The sequence below is a fragment of the Sminthopsis crassicaudata genome, chromosome 4 (assembly GCF_048593235.1).
Source record: "Sminthopsis crassicaudata isolate SCR6 chromosome 4, ASM4859323v1, whole genome shotgun sequence".
Classification (NCBI taxonomy): domain Eukaryota; kingdom Metazoa; phylum Chordata; class Mammalia; order Dasyuromorphia; family Dasyuridae; genus Sminthopsis; species Sminthopsis crassicaudata.
Genome location: NC_133620.1, coordinates 377,454,454 through 377,468,204, shown reverse-complemented (window position 1 = coordinate 377,468,204; position 13,751 = coordinate 377,454,454). Strand labels below are relative to the sequence as shown.

The 13,751-nt window shown below is 47.3% G+C and overlaps 1 protein-coding gene across 6 annotated transcripts; it reads left to right on the top strand.

The window, feature by feature from the left end:
* Window positions 1-837: 837 nt before the first annotated feature.
* Window positions 838-8,819, top strand: TAGLN2 (transgelin 2). Of its 6 annotated transcripts, none has more exons than XM_074262283.1 (5): window positions 838-1,080; window positions 6,316-6,517; window positions 7,103-7,277; window positions 7,644-7,746; window positions 7,899-8,819. In XM_074262283.1, the coding sequence occupies exons 2-5, from the start codon at window positions 6,338-6,340 to the stop codon at window positions 8,038-8,040; spliced, it is 600 nt and encodes a 199-aa protein (XP_074118384.1). In that variant the 5' UTR covers window positions 838-1,080; window positions 6,316-6,337; the 3' UTR covers window positions 8,041-8,819. The 6 variants fall into 6 exon arrangements, with proteins under 6 accessions (XP_074118384.1, XP_074118385.1, XP_074118383.1 ...); XM_074262284.1 differs by having other exon boundaries at window positions 891-1,074; XM_074262282.1 differs by lacking the exon at window positions 838-1,080 and adding an exon at window positions 1,101-1,939.
* The last annotated feature ends 4,932 nt before the right edge of the window (window positions 8,820-13,751 follow it).

The window sequence follows — 13,751 nt, the reverse complement described above, 5'->3', positions numbered from 1 at the left end:
AAAAGGCCAAGTCCCCCTGGGGAGACCTCCCTGCCACAAGCTTCCTTTCTGCAGCATGTTAAGGAATAATAACTGAGATGGGAAAAATGGTGCGGGAAAGTGGGAGAGAAGAGTCAGTCCCGAGTTCCCAGAAGCCAACCCTACCCTGCCTCTGGGGCCCCTGGTGGAGAGAGTGACTTCACTCCTACCACCTGTCCGGGCTTGAAGAAGGTGGCAGGGCAGAGCAGGACAGGGCAGGCCAAGCAAACGGCACAGGATCGCCTCCCTGGCCTGAAGAGCCAGCAGTGGTGGTTGTGCAAAAACCAAATCAACGAGCACTCTAAAGCACTTAGAGCACACCAGGCAGTGTGCTAGAGGCTTGGAACAGAGGCAAGAGCAGTACCTGCCTTCTAAGGAGCTCACAGGTTAAGAGGGAAGAGACCACAAGAAGGCAACCATGTGCATGCTTTTGGAGATAACCTGGGGAGCAAGGTGCTGCTATTAAGGGGAAATGGGGGGGGGGGGGATTCTGCTTTCTGCAGAAGAGACTGCCGCAATCCTTGAAATCAAAGCTCTGTACTGGTCCTGATTGACACTTTCCTTGGGAGAAAATCCCTTCACTTCTCAGACTTAAAAAACCTTATCTGTGGTCTGGATTGGATTTCAAAGATCCCTTATCATTCTAAATTCCACGATTTTAGATCCCTTTCTAACACAAACCTCGTCTCTTCCCCTTGGGCATCCGGAGGGAGGGGAGGAAGAGCGCTGTCCCGGAGGGTGCCTCAGTTTCCCCATCTATGCTTCTTATGTACATAAGGGCGGCAGACTTTTTTAGCTCCGAGGTTTCCCAATCGGGTCCCCGGCTTTGGGGTGGTTAATGGAATCGGAGGGAGGCTCCTCCCAGGAGCCCCGAACTCAGCCCAGCTTCCTCCGGGCGGTCTGGGCCCGGCGCCTTTAAGTCCTCGCCCGTGGCCCCGCCTCAGGCCCGCCCCTCGGCCGAGGCGGGAGCCGCCTGAAAACCCCCCGCCCCGGGAAGCCCAGTGCCACTCTGCGCGCCGCGCCCCAGCCCGCTCCCCTCTCCATCCGCCGCCCGAGGTAAAGGTGAGCGCCGGGGCCGGGAGGAGGGAGGGAGCGCCGGGCCGGGCAGCTGGGCAGCTGCGCCGCGGGTCCCCGAGAGCAGGGGCAGGGTCTCCCCCGCGCCGGGCCGGGCCGCCCCGCCCGTCCTCGGGATTGGCTCGGCGCGAGGCTACAGGACAGGTGGGGCCCGGGCGGCGGCCCTTTTCCGGGGCGCTGAGCCTGGGCTTTGCTGGGCCGGAGGACTTGCTGTCCGTGCCCGCCCTGAAGCACCGGGACAGGTGGGAGAAGCGCTGGCCGGGACTTTGCAAAGGGAGGAAGGGGAAGGTGGGGGGCTAGCCCGGGAGGGGAGCCGGTGGGAGGATCGGCGCCTAGCCCGTTATTGCCCTCCTGGGGGACGGCCCCGTGGCTCTTCCTTGACCCCAGGCACTTAGATTTTCCCCAAGTGCACTTCTCACTTCTCTATTCGGGGCACACGTGTGGAGTGCCGCCCTCCGCTCGCTGAACTCCCTGCCTTCTTAAAAACTTTTCTCCGGAGCTTGATCTCGGGCCTCCAAAGGGAAGTGTCCCTCGGCTCCCAGGGGCACTGGGGTTAGCACTGGGCTAGGAGCAACCTGGGTCGGTTGCCTCAGTAACCGTACTCTTTATTCGCAGTAAGATCAGGGTCCGCACTTGGATCCCATTCTTCCAGTATTGGGGGGAGGTATGGCGGGGTTCTTTCCCTCCTTGGAAGCCCTGGCTGCAGCTTGACCTGTCTGGCTCCCATGGCCTTGGATGGGGGGGTCCTGCCCCTTCCCTACCCCATCCCCCCTGCTGCTGGGAAAGCCTCTGGCCGTGGCTGTTCGGCGGGCTGGCTGCCCAGACCACTGCGTCACCCTGGCGGCGGGTGAGTCATCTCTCAGTAACGGCCAGGGTGTGGTTAGAGGTGGGGGGGGGGGGAAGGTAAGGATTAGGGGAGGCTGGGGGCCGGACGTACTGGGCTCGAGAGGGATTAGCACTCCTCCAATAGGAATGGGCTTGGAAGAGCTTGGAGGAGAACAGATCCTCTGGGCAGGGGCTTCGACTTTCGATCTGACTGCAAGGATCGGAGGGGTTGAGATCGTCCCGCCCTCCTTGTCTTACTACCTAGCTGAAAAGGTATCCATCTGGAAATTGGACCAAGGGTGCGCCGGTGCATTGCCTGGGACACAGCAGGTGCTTAATAAATGCTGCTTTGATTTATTGGTACCCAGGTGGAAAGGGTAAAGGTGCGATTTGTGTGCGGAAGAGGACTCTGGATTTTCCCTCCCAAATCCCTGAGCTTTCCATTCCTGCCTTGTGATGAACGGGAACGGAGTGGAGATGTTGGGGTGGAGCAGAAGCTGCAGGGGACCCCAGAACCAACAAGTCCTCTTTGTCCTTCTTTTCCCCTCTCCCCCATTCTGCCTCTGCCTTCTTGTTGCCTCGGGGCTAGATTCTGACCTTATTTTCTCCTCTGGGAGTTTTCTTTTGTACATATTGGTACTGGCCCCCAGAAGAACCCCGAGTCTCCGCATGTATACTTTCCCACAAGCTGACTGGCCTGCAGGCTCTACCGAATTATCTCCCTGCTGGTTCTATGGTGACCCGACCTAGGAAATGCCCCTCACCCTGTGGTGCCATCTCCCCTTACTCCAGATTCTTCTCTGAGCATTCTCACCCTCCTCTGCCTGGGAGGGATTGTCTTTGTGCCCTGCCTGACGCCCCCACCTAGCCCCTTGTACTATGTTTAGTATACAAAACCCATAGCAACAGCCCCCGCCTGACCTCCGGCCCCCCCTCCCTTCCCCACCCCAGCACACCCTCCTCCCGCCCAGCCCTTGTGGCTTCCTGTTTGTGTATCTCTAGCTTTCTCCACTTGAGGCAGGGGGGGCTGCCCTATGGGGGACACTGTAATCAGACTCACACTGCCCTCCCATCTCCCTTCCTTCTTCCTGCTTCTGTTATCCCCTCATCCTGTGAGCAGATTCCCCCTCCTTCCTTCTGCGTCCCCTTTCAGCATGGTCTGCGAAATTGACTCACCCTTTTACCTCCATCTTAGAGCCTCCATGGCCCTCACCACAGCTTTCCTCTTCCCTTGGCATTGAGATTGAGGCTGGGGGATGAAAGGGAAGCAGTACAGGCTTGTTCTGAGGCTGGGCTTGAGTCTGGTAATTTGAGGATAATAAGTAAGGCATCCCTTTTCTCTATTCCTCAGCACTTAGTAGGGTAGGATCTGGTTCTTTCTGGGTTATTTATCAGCCTTTCTGTGTTAGAGATGAGGTCCTGCTTTTTCCCCCCTTATCTCTTACTCCTATATTCTCTCCCACCTTGTGCGCTGTGAGTAGTTTCTATGTTCAGATCTTGCCCCCTCCCTTCTTCTTAACTGCCCTTCCATATTCCTGAGCTATCCAGCTGCTGGCTTTCCATGTCTACTCTGGCTTAAGCATCTCTGAGGACCCCACACTGACTTCCTAATTCAGCATATCCTCCCCTCTGGGCAGAAACCTACTCTTTTTCCATCCAGGGTAGGAGAGGCAGTCCAAAGGGTTTGCTGCCAGGGTGGGCCTCTTTACCCTTAACAGCCCAGCCGGAGCTTGTCAGCTCACGCCTGTGATACCTCCTTCCTCCCTTCAGCCAGGATGGGGAAGGGAGGAAGAACAGCTGTTGGCCAGGATGGTTCCTTCCCAGGGCCCTCCCTGCTGCTCTGGCACCACAGAGTGGCTGGAGCTCCAGAACATAGCAGACACTGCAGCTGGAGCCCCCTCCTTTGCCAGCTGTGGCCCAGGTCCAGAACGGTGGAGGAAAAGTGGTACCTCTGAATTCCTTCCCTTGGGGACTGTTTGGTACAGAAGTTCTGTATCTGGTTCAACCCTGAGAGAATAGAAGGAACCGGCTATCTGGACATTACCTTCCATTCTTTCCCCACCCCCTGACTGGGGTTAATTATTCTCTTTCCTAACTTGTGCCTTAGTGATCCCTGGGTCATTTAATACTGAACAGGACCCAGATCTGAGAACTGGCCATGTAAAACTCAGTTGATGGTAGGAGATAGGGGCTCAGAATTTAACCTAGAAGACTTAGGGGCTTACTTCTCTTCAAAAAGGATCCACCCTGGACTTTTTCCTCTCTTTTTACCTCCTTCTCTAAACAGTCTTCACAATCTCAAGGAAACACAATGAAGTTTGGAAGAAGAAAGAAGTCCCTCTTCCAGTCTTACCCCCAAAAAACTTTATCAGATTCCTCAGCTCCATCTCCTTTACCAGCCTCTCTACTCTTAAAGTTGATGAGGGGATCAGACGTTATCCATTCTCCTCACCATTCTTAATCTCTTTGAGAGAAAAAATATGTGTCCTGGAGGTAGGGAGGATGCTTGTTTAATAAAGTTACAAATAGTTGAAGGGAACTTTCTAAGCAGGAAGTAAATTGTGACACTTGACAAATTAGGATAGAAAGGAGGGTTTAGATATGAAAAGAGGCTGAGACACTAGTTCTCCAGGAAGAGAACATGGGGCTTGAAGCTATACCTCTCTTCCAACCTTCTCACTAATGCTCATGTCACAAGGGGAAAGGATTGTAAGGGGTAAGAGCCCTGGTTATCTTGAATAATGAACTCAGAACCCTCAACTGGATCCTATTATGGAAAGTTGGATGGAGTTGGAGCATGGGGATAGTAGAGCGGGATTACTGCTTACTTCTGAGACTTGATCTACAGGCTTCTGAAGCTCGAGCAGTGAAGGAGCAATTTCTTAGCATACATTTAGTCCCTCATCCTGGATACTAACAGTTGCCCTGACCAGGCATAATTCTGGGGCTAGAGGATTCTAAAAGGGAGAGTAGAAATGGCATAGAGACTGGGGCAGTAGGGTTGTAATGGGCCTGCCTAGACAGGTATATGGGCACTTGTCCAAGGTAGGGGGTGGAAGGTGAGCATGGGCAGCCTCTTGGCACAGTATAGACATTCTAGCACAGGCTGGCACACAGGAAACCACCCAACCACTTTCCCTTGTATGCCTTTGACTCATGCTTCTCCCCACCTCCAGTCTCCTGATATCTATCCCATCTGGTTAAGGGAAATTACTCTTAGCTGGATTCTGTAGAAACATGCCATTTTAGAATTCCTAGAAATCAGGGGTGAAAGAGACTATTCCCTTCTTATAAATTCATTATCTGCCAGCCTTGAGCACATCAATTGTGAACTATTCCTGGTTCTATTCCGTTTACTTGGACTGCCTTCTAGAAAACCTTTTTCTGTCCTCATCACTCATCTAAATGCTACCTAGTTTTCCAAGCTCAACTCAAGTGCTCCATGTTCCATGAAGATTTTCTTTAGTACCCTAACACAACTCCATATCTTCTGGATGCTAACAGTTATTAGAATCTGTACCATACAAATGAACCTGAATTTCAGAGTTTAGGGCCAGGTCTGTTTTGTTATTTTGCTGTCAACTTGAGTAGTGCTTAATAAATTGAATTCTTGAATGAAAGTCTTTCAAAGCTGAGTTTTCTTTTACATTGCCCACAGGGCCTGGTATACAACTAGGCACATAGTAATTTCTCAGAAAACCTTCTTTGACCAACTCTACCTAAGTCTATTTGCCCCACCATACAAATCAGATTCCCCAATTAAGGGAAACTACTCTCATCTGGATTCTGCAGAAACATGCCATTTTAGAGATCCTAGAGATTCCCCAATTAAGGGAAACTACTCTCATCTGGATTCTGCAGAAACATGCCATTTTACAGTTCCTTAGAAATCAGGGGTGAGAGACCATTCCCTTCCTATAAATCCACTCTCTGCCAGCCTTGAGCAGATCAATTGTAAACTATTCCTATCTTATTGTTCCTAGTCCTTACAAAGGAAGGGAAAGGAGAGATCTAGGTTAAAATGAGTGGAGTTGATTACTGTTCATTCCGTTAATTTGCCCACAGTTATTAGCCATACATCTTGGAAAATGATACATGGGTATGGATTGTATTCTCTGCCCTGCAGGGAACAGTAAAAGCAATTAATGCATGCTAAGATTTGGGAATAGAAATCAAAAATAAAAATAGTGCTAGTCCTCAAGAAGCTTACATTCTACTGGAATATAATGTATTCCATTAATTTTAGTCTTGGAGTCATCAACTATATCTGTGTGATCTTGGGTAAGTCTTTCTCCTGGGGTTTGTTTCCTTTTATTTAAAGTCAGGAACTTGAATTAGATTAGATGGAGAAGGTTCAGTGCTTCTATTTAACCAGAGCGTGGTGGTGTCTCCTCCCAGATCTCTGTACTACCATCTCAGAATGGCCAACAGGGGACCTTCATACGGACTCAGCCGGGAAGTGCAGCAGAAAATTGAGAAGCAGTATGATGCTGAGCTGGAGCAGATCCTCATTCAGTGGATCACCACACAATGCCGCAGGGATGTCGGGCGGCCCCAACCTGGGCGAGAGAATTTCCAAAACTGGCTCAAGGATGGCACGGTGAGAGCTGAAGCTCAAGGCATGGGATCAGTAGGGAGAGAAGACAAAAATATAATTTCTATTTCTATAGCCTCTTATGATTTACAAATTGCTTTATAAAAAGCATTTCAATTGATAGACAAAAAAGCATAGAGTTCAGAAGGGTTCTAGTTAAAGCACTGAGCATGAAGGTTGAACCAGGAAGAGGAGGGCCCAAGGTGACTAATTGGGAATTAACTAGATGGTAATTCTGAAGGATTGTTAGATCTTGCAGGGGGTTCTGTTCATCTTTATCCACTGACCATAGGATGAGAGTGATCAAAAGTCCTTGAAGAAAACTTGTAGAATGTCAAGTTGGGAGCTAGAGAGCTCTTGCGTTCTTCAGTGGGTGTTATATGTAGACAGAAGGAGTTCTCAGATGATCTTGGTAGCTTGAGCCGGGTCTCCGTGGACACTACTGGCTTTCCCAGGGATACAAGATATCATTTCTGCCCTGGCTTTTCCTCCTTTCCTCGCCCCAGAAGGCAATATTGGGCCCAGATAGAGCAGGCCAGGAAAATTGTCCTGTGTGCGATGGGTGCCCTTTCATGCCATTGCCTTCACCAGGTGCTGTGTGAGCTTATCAATGGCCTGCACCCTGAAGGCCAGGGCCCGGTAAAGAAGATCCAGGCTTCAGGCATGGCCTTCAAACAGATGGAACAGATCTCTCAGTTCCTGCAGGCAGCGGAGCGCTATGGAATCAACGCCACTGATATTTTCCAAACTGTGGACCTCTGGGAAGGTGAAGCAAAGGCCGGGAGATTGGTCTGAGGGCTGGAAGGGAAGGCTGGATGTGGTGGTGGTGGTGGGAGGGTCATGGCTCGATTTCCACATCCCCTAGAGTTTGATTTAGGTCTGATTTAGCTGAGACCCGCCCTAGAGCTACTCTGAAGGATGGATGGTAGCTCTGAGGTTGGGGAAGGAGAATAATATTCAAGTTACTGATAAGCAAGGATTTAAAGGGTGGAGTGGGTTGTAGTAGGAAGACATGGGAGGTGGGAAAGAATAAGAGGATTCATTGGGTTGGTCTCTCCTTCCTAATATTTTGGGAGGAGACTTGGGGTTTCCTAAGGTATCTAGACCTTGTGCCTTTGCTTCTCATTCCTAGGAAAGAATATGGCCTGTGTGCAGCGGACACTGATGAACCTTGGTGGGCTGGCAGTGGCTCGGGGTGATGGGCTCTTCTCTGGAGATCCTAACTGGTTCCCTAAGTAAGTAGTGGGACAATCCACCCTCCCCAGAGCAGGTGGGGATATATTTGTCTGCTTTTATAAACAGGGTGGTGGGATTTATTCTGTCATCCCTGGATTTCCCCTTGCTCAGAATTTCCCTTGTGGCTGACCCTTGTTTTTTCTACCACCAGGAAATCCAAGGAGAATCCCCGAAACTTCACAGATAACCAACTACAGGAGGGCAAGAATGTCATCGGGCTGCAAATGGGCACCAACCGTGGGGCATCTCAAGCAGGCATGACTGGCTATGGGATGCCTCGCCAGATCCTCTGATCACTACTCTTCCCTATCCACCCTTGAATGGTTAATATATTTCTAGCAGTGACATTCCCAGGAAGCCCATGGAACGCTCAAGCCCCTTCTGTCCCCATTTCCTTCTTTTCTCCCCTTCTCCCTACCCATTGGTGGCACTACCTCTCCTGTTGTGCCTACAGGTGTCCAGCCAGTGCCTTTTAATCTTGAACTTGATGTAATACACTCCCTTCCCCCAAATCAGCAAAACTGGACCAACCACCCCATCCTCCCTTCTCCTGGACCAAACCTGACCCCTTCAACATTCCTATTCATTCTCCCACCCTGGCTTGTCTTATTTGTGAATTTGCCCCTTACATCCATCTGTAGGCCAGGCTTCAGGGCACTGCCTTGAAAGGAGCTGAACATGGGACCAATTTCTTTTCCACAAGATTGTTCTTCCTGTTCCCCGCACCCCCAGCCTTGCTACTGTGGGGACTTAATTTATAGGGAGGAGCCTGTGGTGGCTGCTGTCCTGGCCACAGCTGGACTTTGAAAGCCACACATCTGGGTAGGCCTCCTTGGCAGGGGCCTTTTTCCCTGTCGGTTCCTCCCTTGCTGGCATTCCCTTCTGCCTGTTCCCGCTTTACCCTGTAGCCTGAGACGGGCTTGGGGAGTGGTGGGGAGGGGATGTCCAGGGAGGTGGGTTGGCCCTGCCTTCTTTTCTCCCCCCTTCCCCCTTCCTCAGAAGACCCACCCAAAGTCTAAGGCTTGAGGAATGTGAGTTTGCTGATCTGAATAAAGATTCACAGTCTTTGTAAGATGTAGCCTGTCTGTGTCTGGGGGAGTACAAAGTAAATGGGAGGGAGAAGGGGAGAAGGGTGCACTTCAGAAATGGAATTAAGATAAGGCAGGAACAAAGGGAATGACCCTGGAAGGGGGAGGGGATTTTCAGGCCTGTTTCTTCATCTGTAAAATGAAGAAACTTTTTATCTCTAACTAAACCCTGTGCTTCTGTGTTCACCACTCTACTTTCCTTTAGGATGTCTCTCACCTTAGAACAAAGGTGGGAATCAACAAGGACACCTTTCTAAGTTGTCCCTGGGGTAAGAACTATAAGTTGGGAGAAGAAGCATTTGGGGCCTTTGGGAACGATCCCAGACAAACATGTCTATTTGTCCTTTTCTTTTCTGCTAGGATGGAATTAGGAAGACTGTACTATTTTCCCCCAAAGGCACCAACCTCTTTCCCAAGTAGGGCCATATGTTTCTCTGCCCCATACTCATATGTATACCCATCTGTCTCCATTCCCATAGGCGTGGCACAGCCCTCAAACTAGCCACCTCAGCACTTAGGCAAAAGATCCTGTGGAAAGACCTTGGTTGGGGAAGAACAGTTGTATCTGGCTAAAATACTGAGAGCATGACCTAGTGAGTAGAATATAGAATTTAAGAGTTAGAAAGACCAAGGTTCAAATTCTATCTCTGATATTTACTGGCTATGTGACTTTGGGCAAATCACCTAAATTCTCTCCAACTTAGTTTTCTCATTTATCAATTGAAAAAAAAAATATCACCTGCCTCCTAGGGTTGTTGGGAAGATTAAATGAAGTAATATGTCTAAAGCACATTGTAAGTCATAAAGTGCCATATAAATCTTAGCTATTATCTTTACTATCTACTTATGAGGTTGTTGTGAGACTCAAATGAAATGACTTTAAAGCATAATATCCCCTCCACATTGCAACTTTACCCGTCTTGCAGGGACATTAGAAATTAGGAATTTTAGGGGAGTTTTGCAGAAGCCATAGATGATACATGAAAGCCATAAGAGGACAGAGAAAAAGTTTAGAAACTCAAAGTTTAGAAATTAAATGGGAATTTTGGGGGAGTTTTACAGAAGCCACAAGATGATACATGAAAAGCCATAAGAGGGCAGAGAAAAAATTTAAAGAACTTAGAAAAAAAAGAAAAAATTCAGACTTCTGGTACAAAGGGTGGGGCAAATGATTTTAATGGGGATTTTACAGGTTGCTGGGGTGCTGTGCCCCTAACCCTCATGATGTGGAAGGGGATCATTGTATAAATATCAGTTACTAGAGTTGAGTCCTTGAACTAGAGAAACTGGCTTATTATTGGCTGGGAAATCAGTCCACTTGAGGTTGAGAGGGCACTTGGCACTCCGTTGCCTTCATTTCTCATGCAGAAGAACCCATCTTCAACAAACATTTAAGTGTCTTTTGTATACAGAATACTGGACTGGGAAAAAAAAATTACCACGTCTGCCCTTATATAACTTAGAATCTAACTAGTAGGATGGTGTTAATTGTTCACTCATCATATAGCATCTCAAGGTTTTTGAAGTGCTTTCTCAATAACTCTTTAAGGCAGGTGTTTGTCATGTCTTATTACCCTTCCTCCGTTTTATCCATATAGAGAAAAGATCAGAGAGCTAGCTTTAGTGGTAGGATTTGAACCTAAGTCCAGTGCATCCCATCTTCTTTCTATGTGGTTATTTGAATGTCTATGTAGGATACATGCAACTAACCATAATACAAAGTGATATGATAATAATACCTGAGAGGTATCACCCAAGTGCTGTTAACAAGATTTGAGGAGCAAAAAAGTAACTTGTTTGGGGTGGGGGGGATCAGAATGGCAAGTGTGTAGAGTGAAAACAATAGTAATTCAAGTGGTAGTCTATGCAGTGGTCCTCAAGCTTTTTAAATAGGGGGCTAGTTCACTGTCCCTCAGACTGTGGGAGGGCCGGACTATAGTAAAAACAAAAACTCACACTCTGTCTCCGCCCCTCAGCCCATTTGCCATAACCTGGCGGGCCACATAAATGTCCTCAGCGGGCCGTATCTGGCCCAAGGGCCGTAGTTTGAGAACCCCTGGCCTACAGGTTCAAATCTCACCTCCGTGACTTAGGACAAGTCATTGGTTTCCTCTGCAAAATGAAGTAACTGGAATAGATGGTTTCTGAATCCCTTTTAGCACTAAGTTTATGAGCCTGTCAGTTTGGGGATTTAGTTTTGCTTTTTTAGTCCAATGAGGTTAAATGATCTGTCCTGGGCCACACAACTAGAATCTGAGGTTGGGTTTGAACTCAGATCTTCTTGACTCCAGCTACCTAAATATCCTTTTGAAATTAAAGGCCAGAAAATGGGTAGAGAGGGTGGAGAAGATTTCAGGTATAGAACCTCAGTTTCTTCATCTATAAACTTTAAACCAAGGGTTCTTCACCTTTGTGTCATGGACTGTTTTGGAAGTCTGGTGAAGTCTGAATCCCTTCTTGGGATTTAATTTTTTTTAATGTATAGAATAGAATACATCGGATAATAAAGGGAAACATTGAATACAGTTATACATTTTTTAAACTTCATGAATCCAAAGTTTAGAACCCCAGCTTAAAGTTTAAACTGAGGGTGTTGGGTTAATTATCTCTAAGATTTGTTCCAGTTCTAAGTCCTATTCTTCTTTGTGAAAGGCATGGACATCAGGAGCAGGCTGTTGACCAGCCCACAATTCAGGTGTGGTAATCCTACCCATAGCAAATATTGACTGAGAATGGGGCCATTTCAGCCTGGTACTTGCCTAACCCTTCATTCCTCTCACTGCAAAGGAGTTTCTGAAACCTCCCCCAAGCCACATGTTACCCTCTTCTCCTTCCAAAACACCCTTCAATGCTTCTAATAATGCTTCTAATGCTTCTACCCACTTTGTACTTATGTCGTTGTTAGTGTTGAAGGCTCTTAGGTAGAAATCTTACATCCTCTCTTTCCCCAAGCTATTTCCATTCCATCATTTTCTGGTGACTTATTCTTCCCCAAGGAATATTTCTCCTTAGAAGAAAAACCATCTTTCCTAACTCTTGAGAATGATAAATTAAGGGAGAGCTTGGAATCGGGCCTCCTGGCCCCAGATATTTCCTCCCTTGTGAATAGCTGTAGGAAAGCTTGGCAAGAGGTTGAACTTCAAAGAGAAGGTGGAGCTGGTTGAATACAGAAAGGCCAAAAAACATGTGGCCATAAGACATCTAGAATTGTACACAGTCAAGTACAGCGAAAAGGGTTTAAGTTAATACCTTGGAAGAGCAGTACCTTATATATTTATCCAACCTTCCAATTCCTAGTGATTCCTATACAAGATTTAGGGCCAGGGCTCTTAGCAATGGGACTGTTCTCTTTGATGGTTACTTCTATTTAATAGATACAATAAGCTCTGTGAGGAAAGTCTACTCTGATCTGATTCAGATCTGGAATTAGAAATTTTGAGACTTGGCAAGAGTAGAACAGGATACTAGCATAATGAATGCCTTGGAAGCAGGAGAAAGTCCCAAGCTTTTCCTTGAAACTCTTTTCTCCTCGTTTGCAGATTCTACCTGGGAACTTATGATACCCTCAACAAGCTAGGAAGAGTGGATGTTCCTCTGTGTGTGTGTGTATGTGTGAAGAATGTGGCAGAAAAGGGCATTTTTGGAGGTGGTAATAGGGATGGGACCAGTTTCTCGTTTATGTCTTTGTGCAAGCTCAGTAGAAAGGACTTGAATCCTTCGGGTGTGAGGGGGGTCTGTTCTTATGGCAGTGAACCTAGATGTAGATTTGATGTCATTCTAACCCCATGAGCGCTACTCGAGTCCATTCCATTTTGACTAACATGAGGACTTTCTTTTCTGTGAGTCTTCTCATGCTACTCTTATTACCATACCTCAGCCTCTATTCCACTTAGAAGGGAGTTCCAAGTCAGATGGAACAGGATGCTGAGGTCCTTCTCAAGCCCATTCCTCTATCTTGAGCTGTCCTATGCTTTCTGCTACAGATATGGGGGATATACCTCATAATAAGTTGCAAGACCATGGGTTCTCAATGTGTTCCCACTCTACAATCCTGTCCAGTTTAGGAATAAGGTACGTGGTAAGGGGTGAAGTGATTCTGAGAGAAGAAAAATATCTGGTTCTGATTTCCCTTCATACCATAATTTAGGAGAATTGTTGGCCATTGGCAAAATCAAAGCAACGGTAGGGAAATCACTTTCCAGAAAATCTGAGTGTGGATTAAGCTGAGAGTGTGGAAGAGAGGCCATAACCTCATGTATGAAAGGAAGTGGTATAGGAGGAGGTTCCTTTTTCTCCTGCCATTTCTCTTTAGTATATGGGCCCTTAACCTCCTTACCCACACCCACAATGAATTTGGCTTTTGGGAAGAGTCCTCAGAATTTGGCCTTATGGAGCAAAGCCATCATCATAGCTTTAGTATAAAACAAGCCAGTTAGTTGTAGTTTTGGTTCCTTCCCTAGAGATCTATTTTCAAAGGAAAAATTTCTGAGTTCAGGCAACTCAATGTTCTTTTCCCCCCAGCTAGATCTTATCTTAGTTTTTTCCCTTCAGTTATCCTACAGATCTACCAAAGCTCCTTTCTTTTGTAACTCCTCATTTAAAGTTAAGACAGTCAAATTGGCCCTAGGATTGGGATCTAGGAAAAACTTTCTCCTAATGTTTTCTCATTAATGAATCTTTGTAGCACAATAATCTAGGATTCCTATATCATAATAGCCTACTGTCCCCATATTTAATCCCCAAAGGCTTGCTAATCTGTGTTGAAGTAACCCAGAGCCTTTAAATGTGAAGTGAACCCTAGTTGATCAGGACAACTTCCCACTTCCTATCTGATTTAAAACAATAACTCTTTGGTTTTTGGTCTTAAAACTTTTTGGTCTTAAAATTCCTTTACACTAATATTTACATATATATAT

Bases quoted from the DNA above. Each gene is read 5' to 3' on its own strand.
- TAGLN2 (XM_074262282.1), top strand. From the start codon at position 1,818: ATGGCCTTGGATGGGGGGGTCCTGCCCCTTCCCTACCCCATCCCCCCT. The intron at 1,940-6,315 runs GTGAGTCATCTC...GTCTCCTCCCAG, and splicing joins CTGCGTCACCCTGGCGGCGG to ATCTCTGTACTACCATCTCA. The intron at 7,747-7,898 runs GTAAGTAGTGGG...TTCTACCACCAG, and splicing joins GATCCTAACTGGTTCCCTAA to GAAATCCAAGGAGAATCCCC.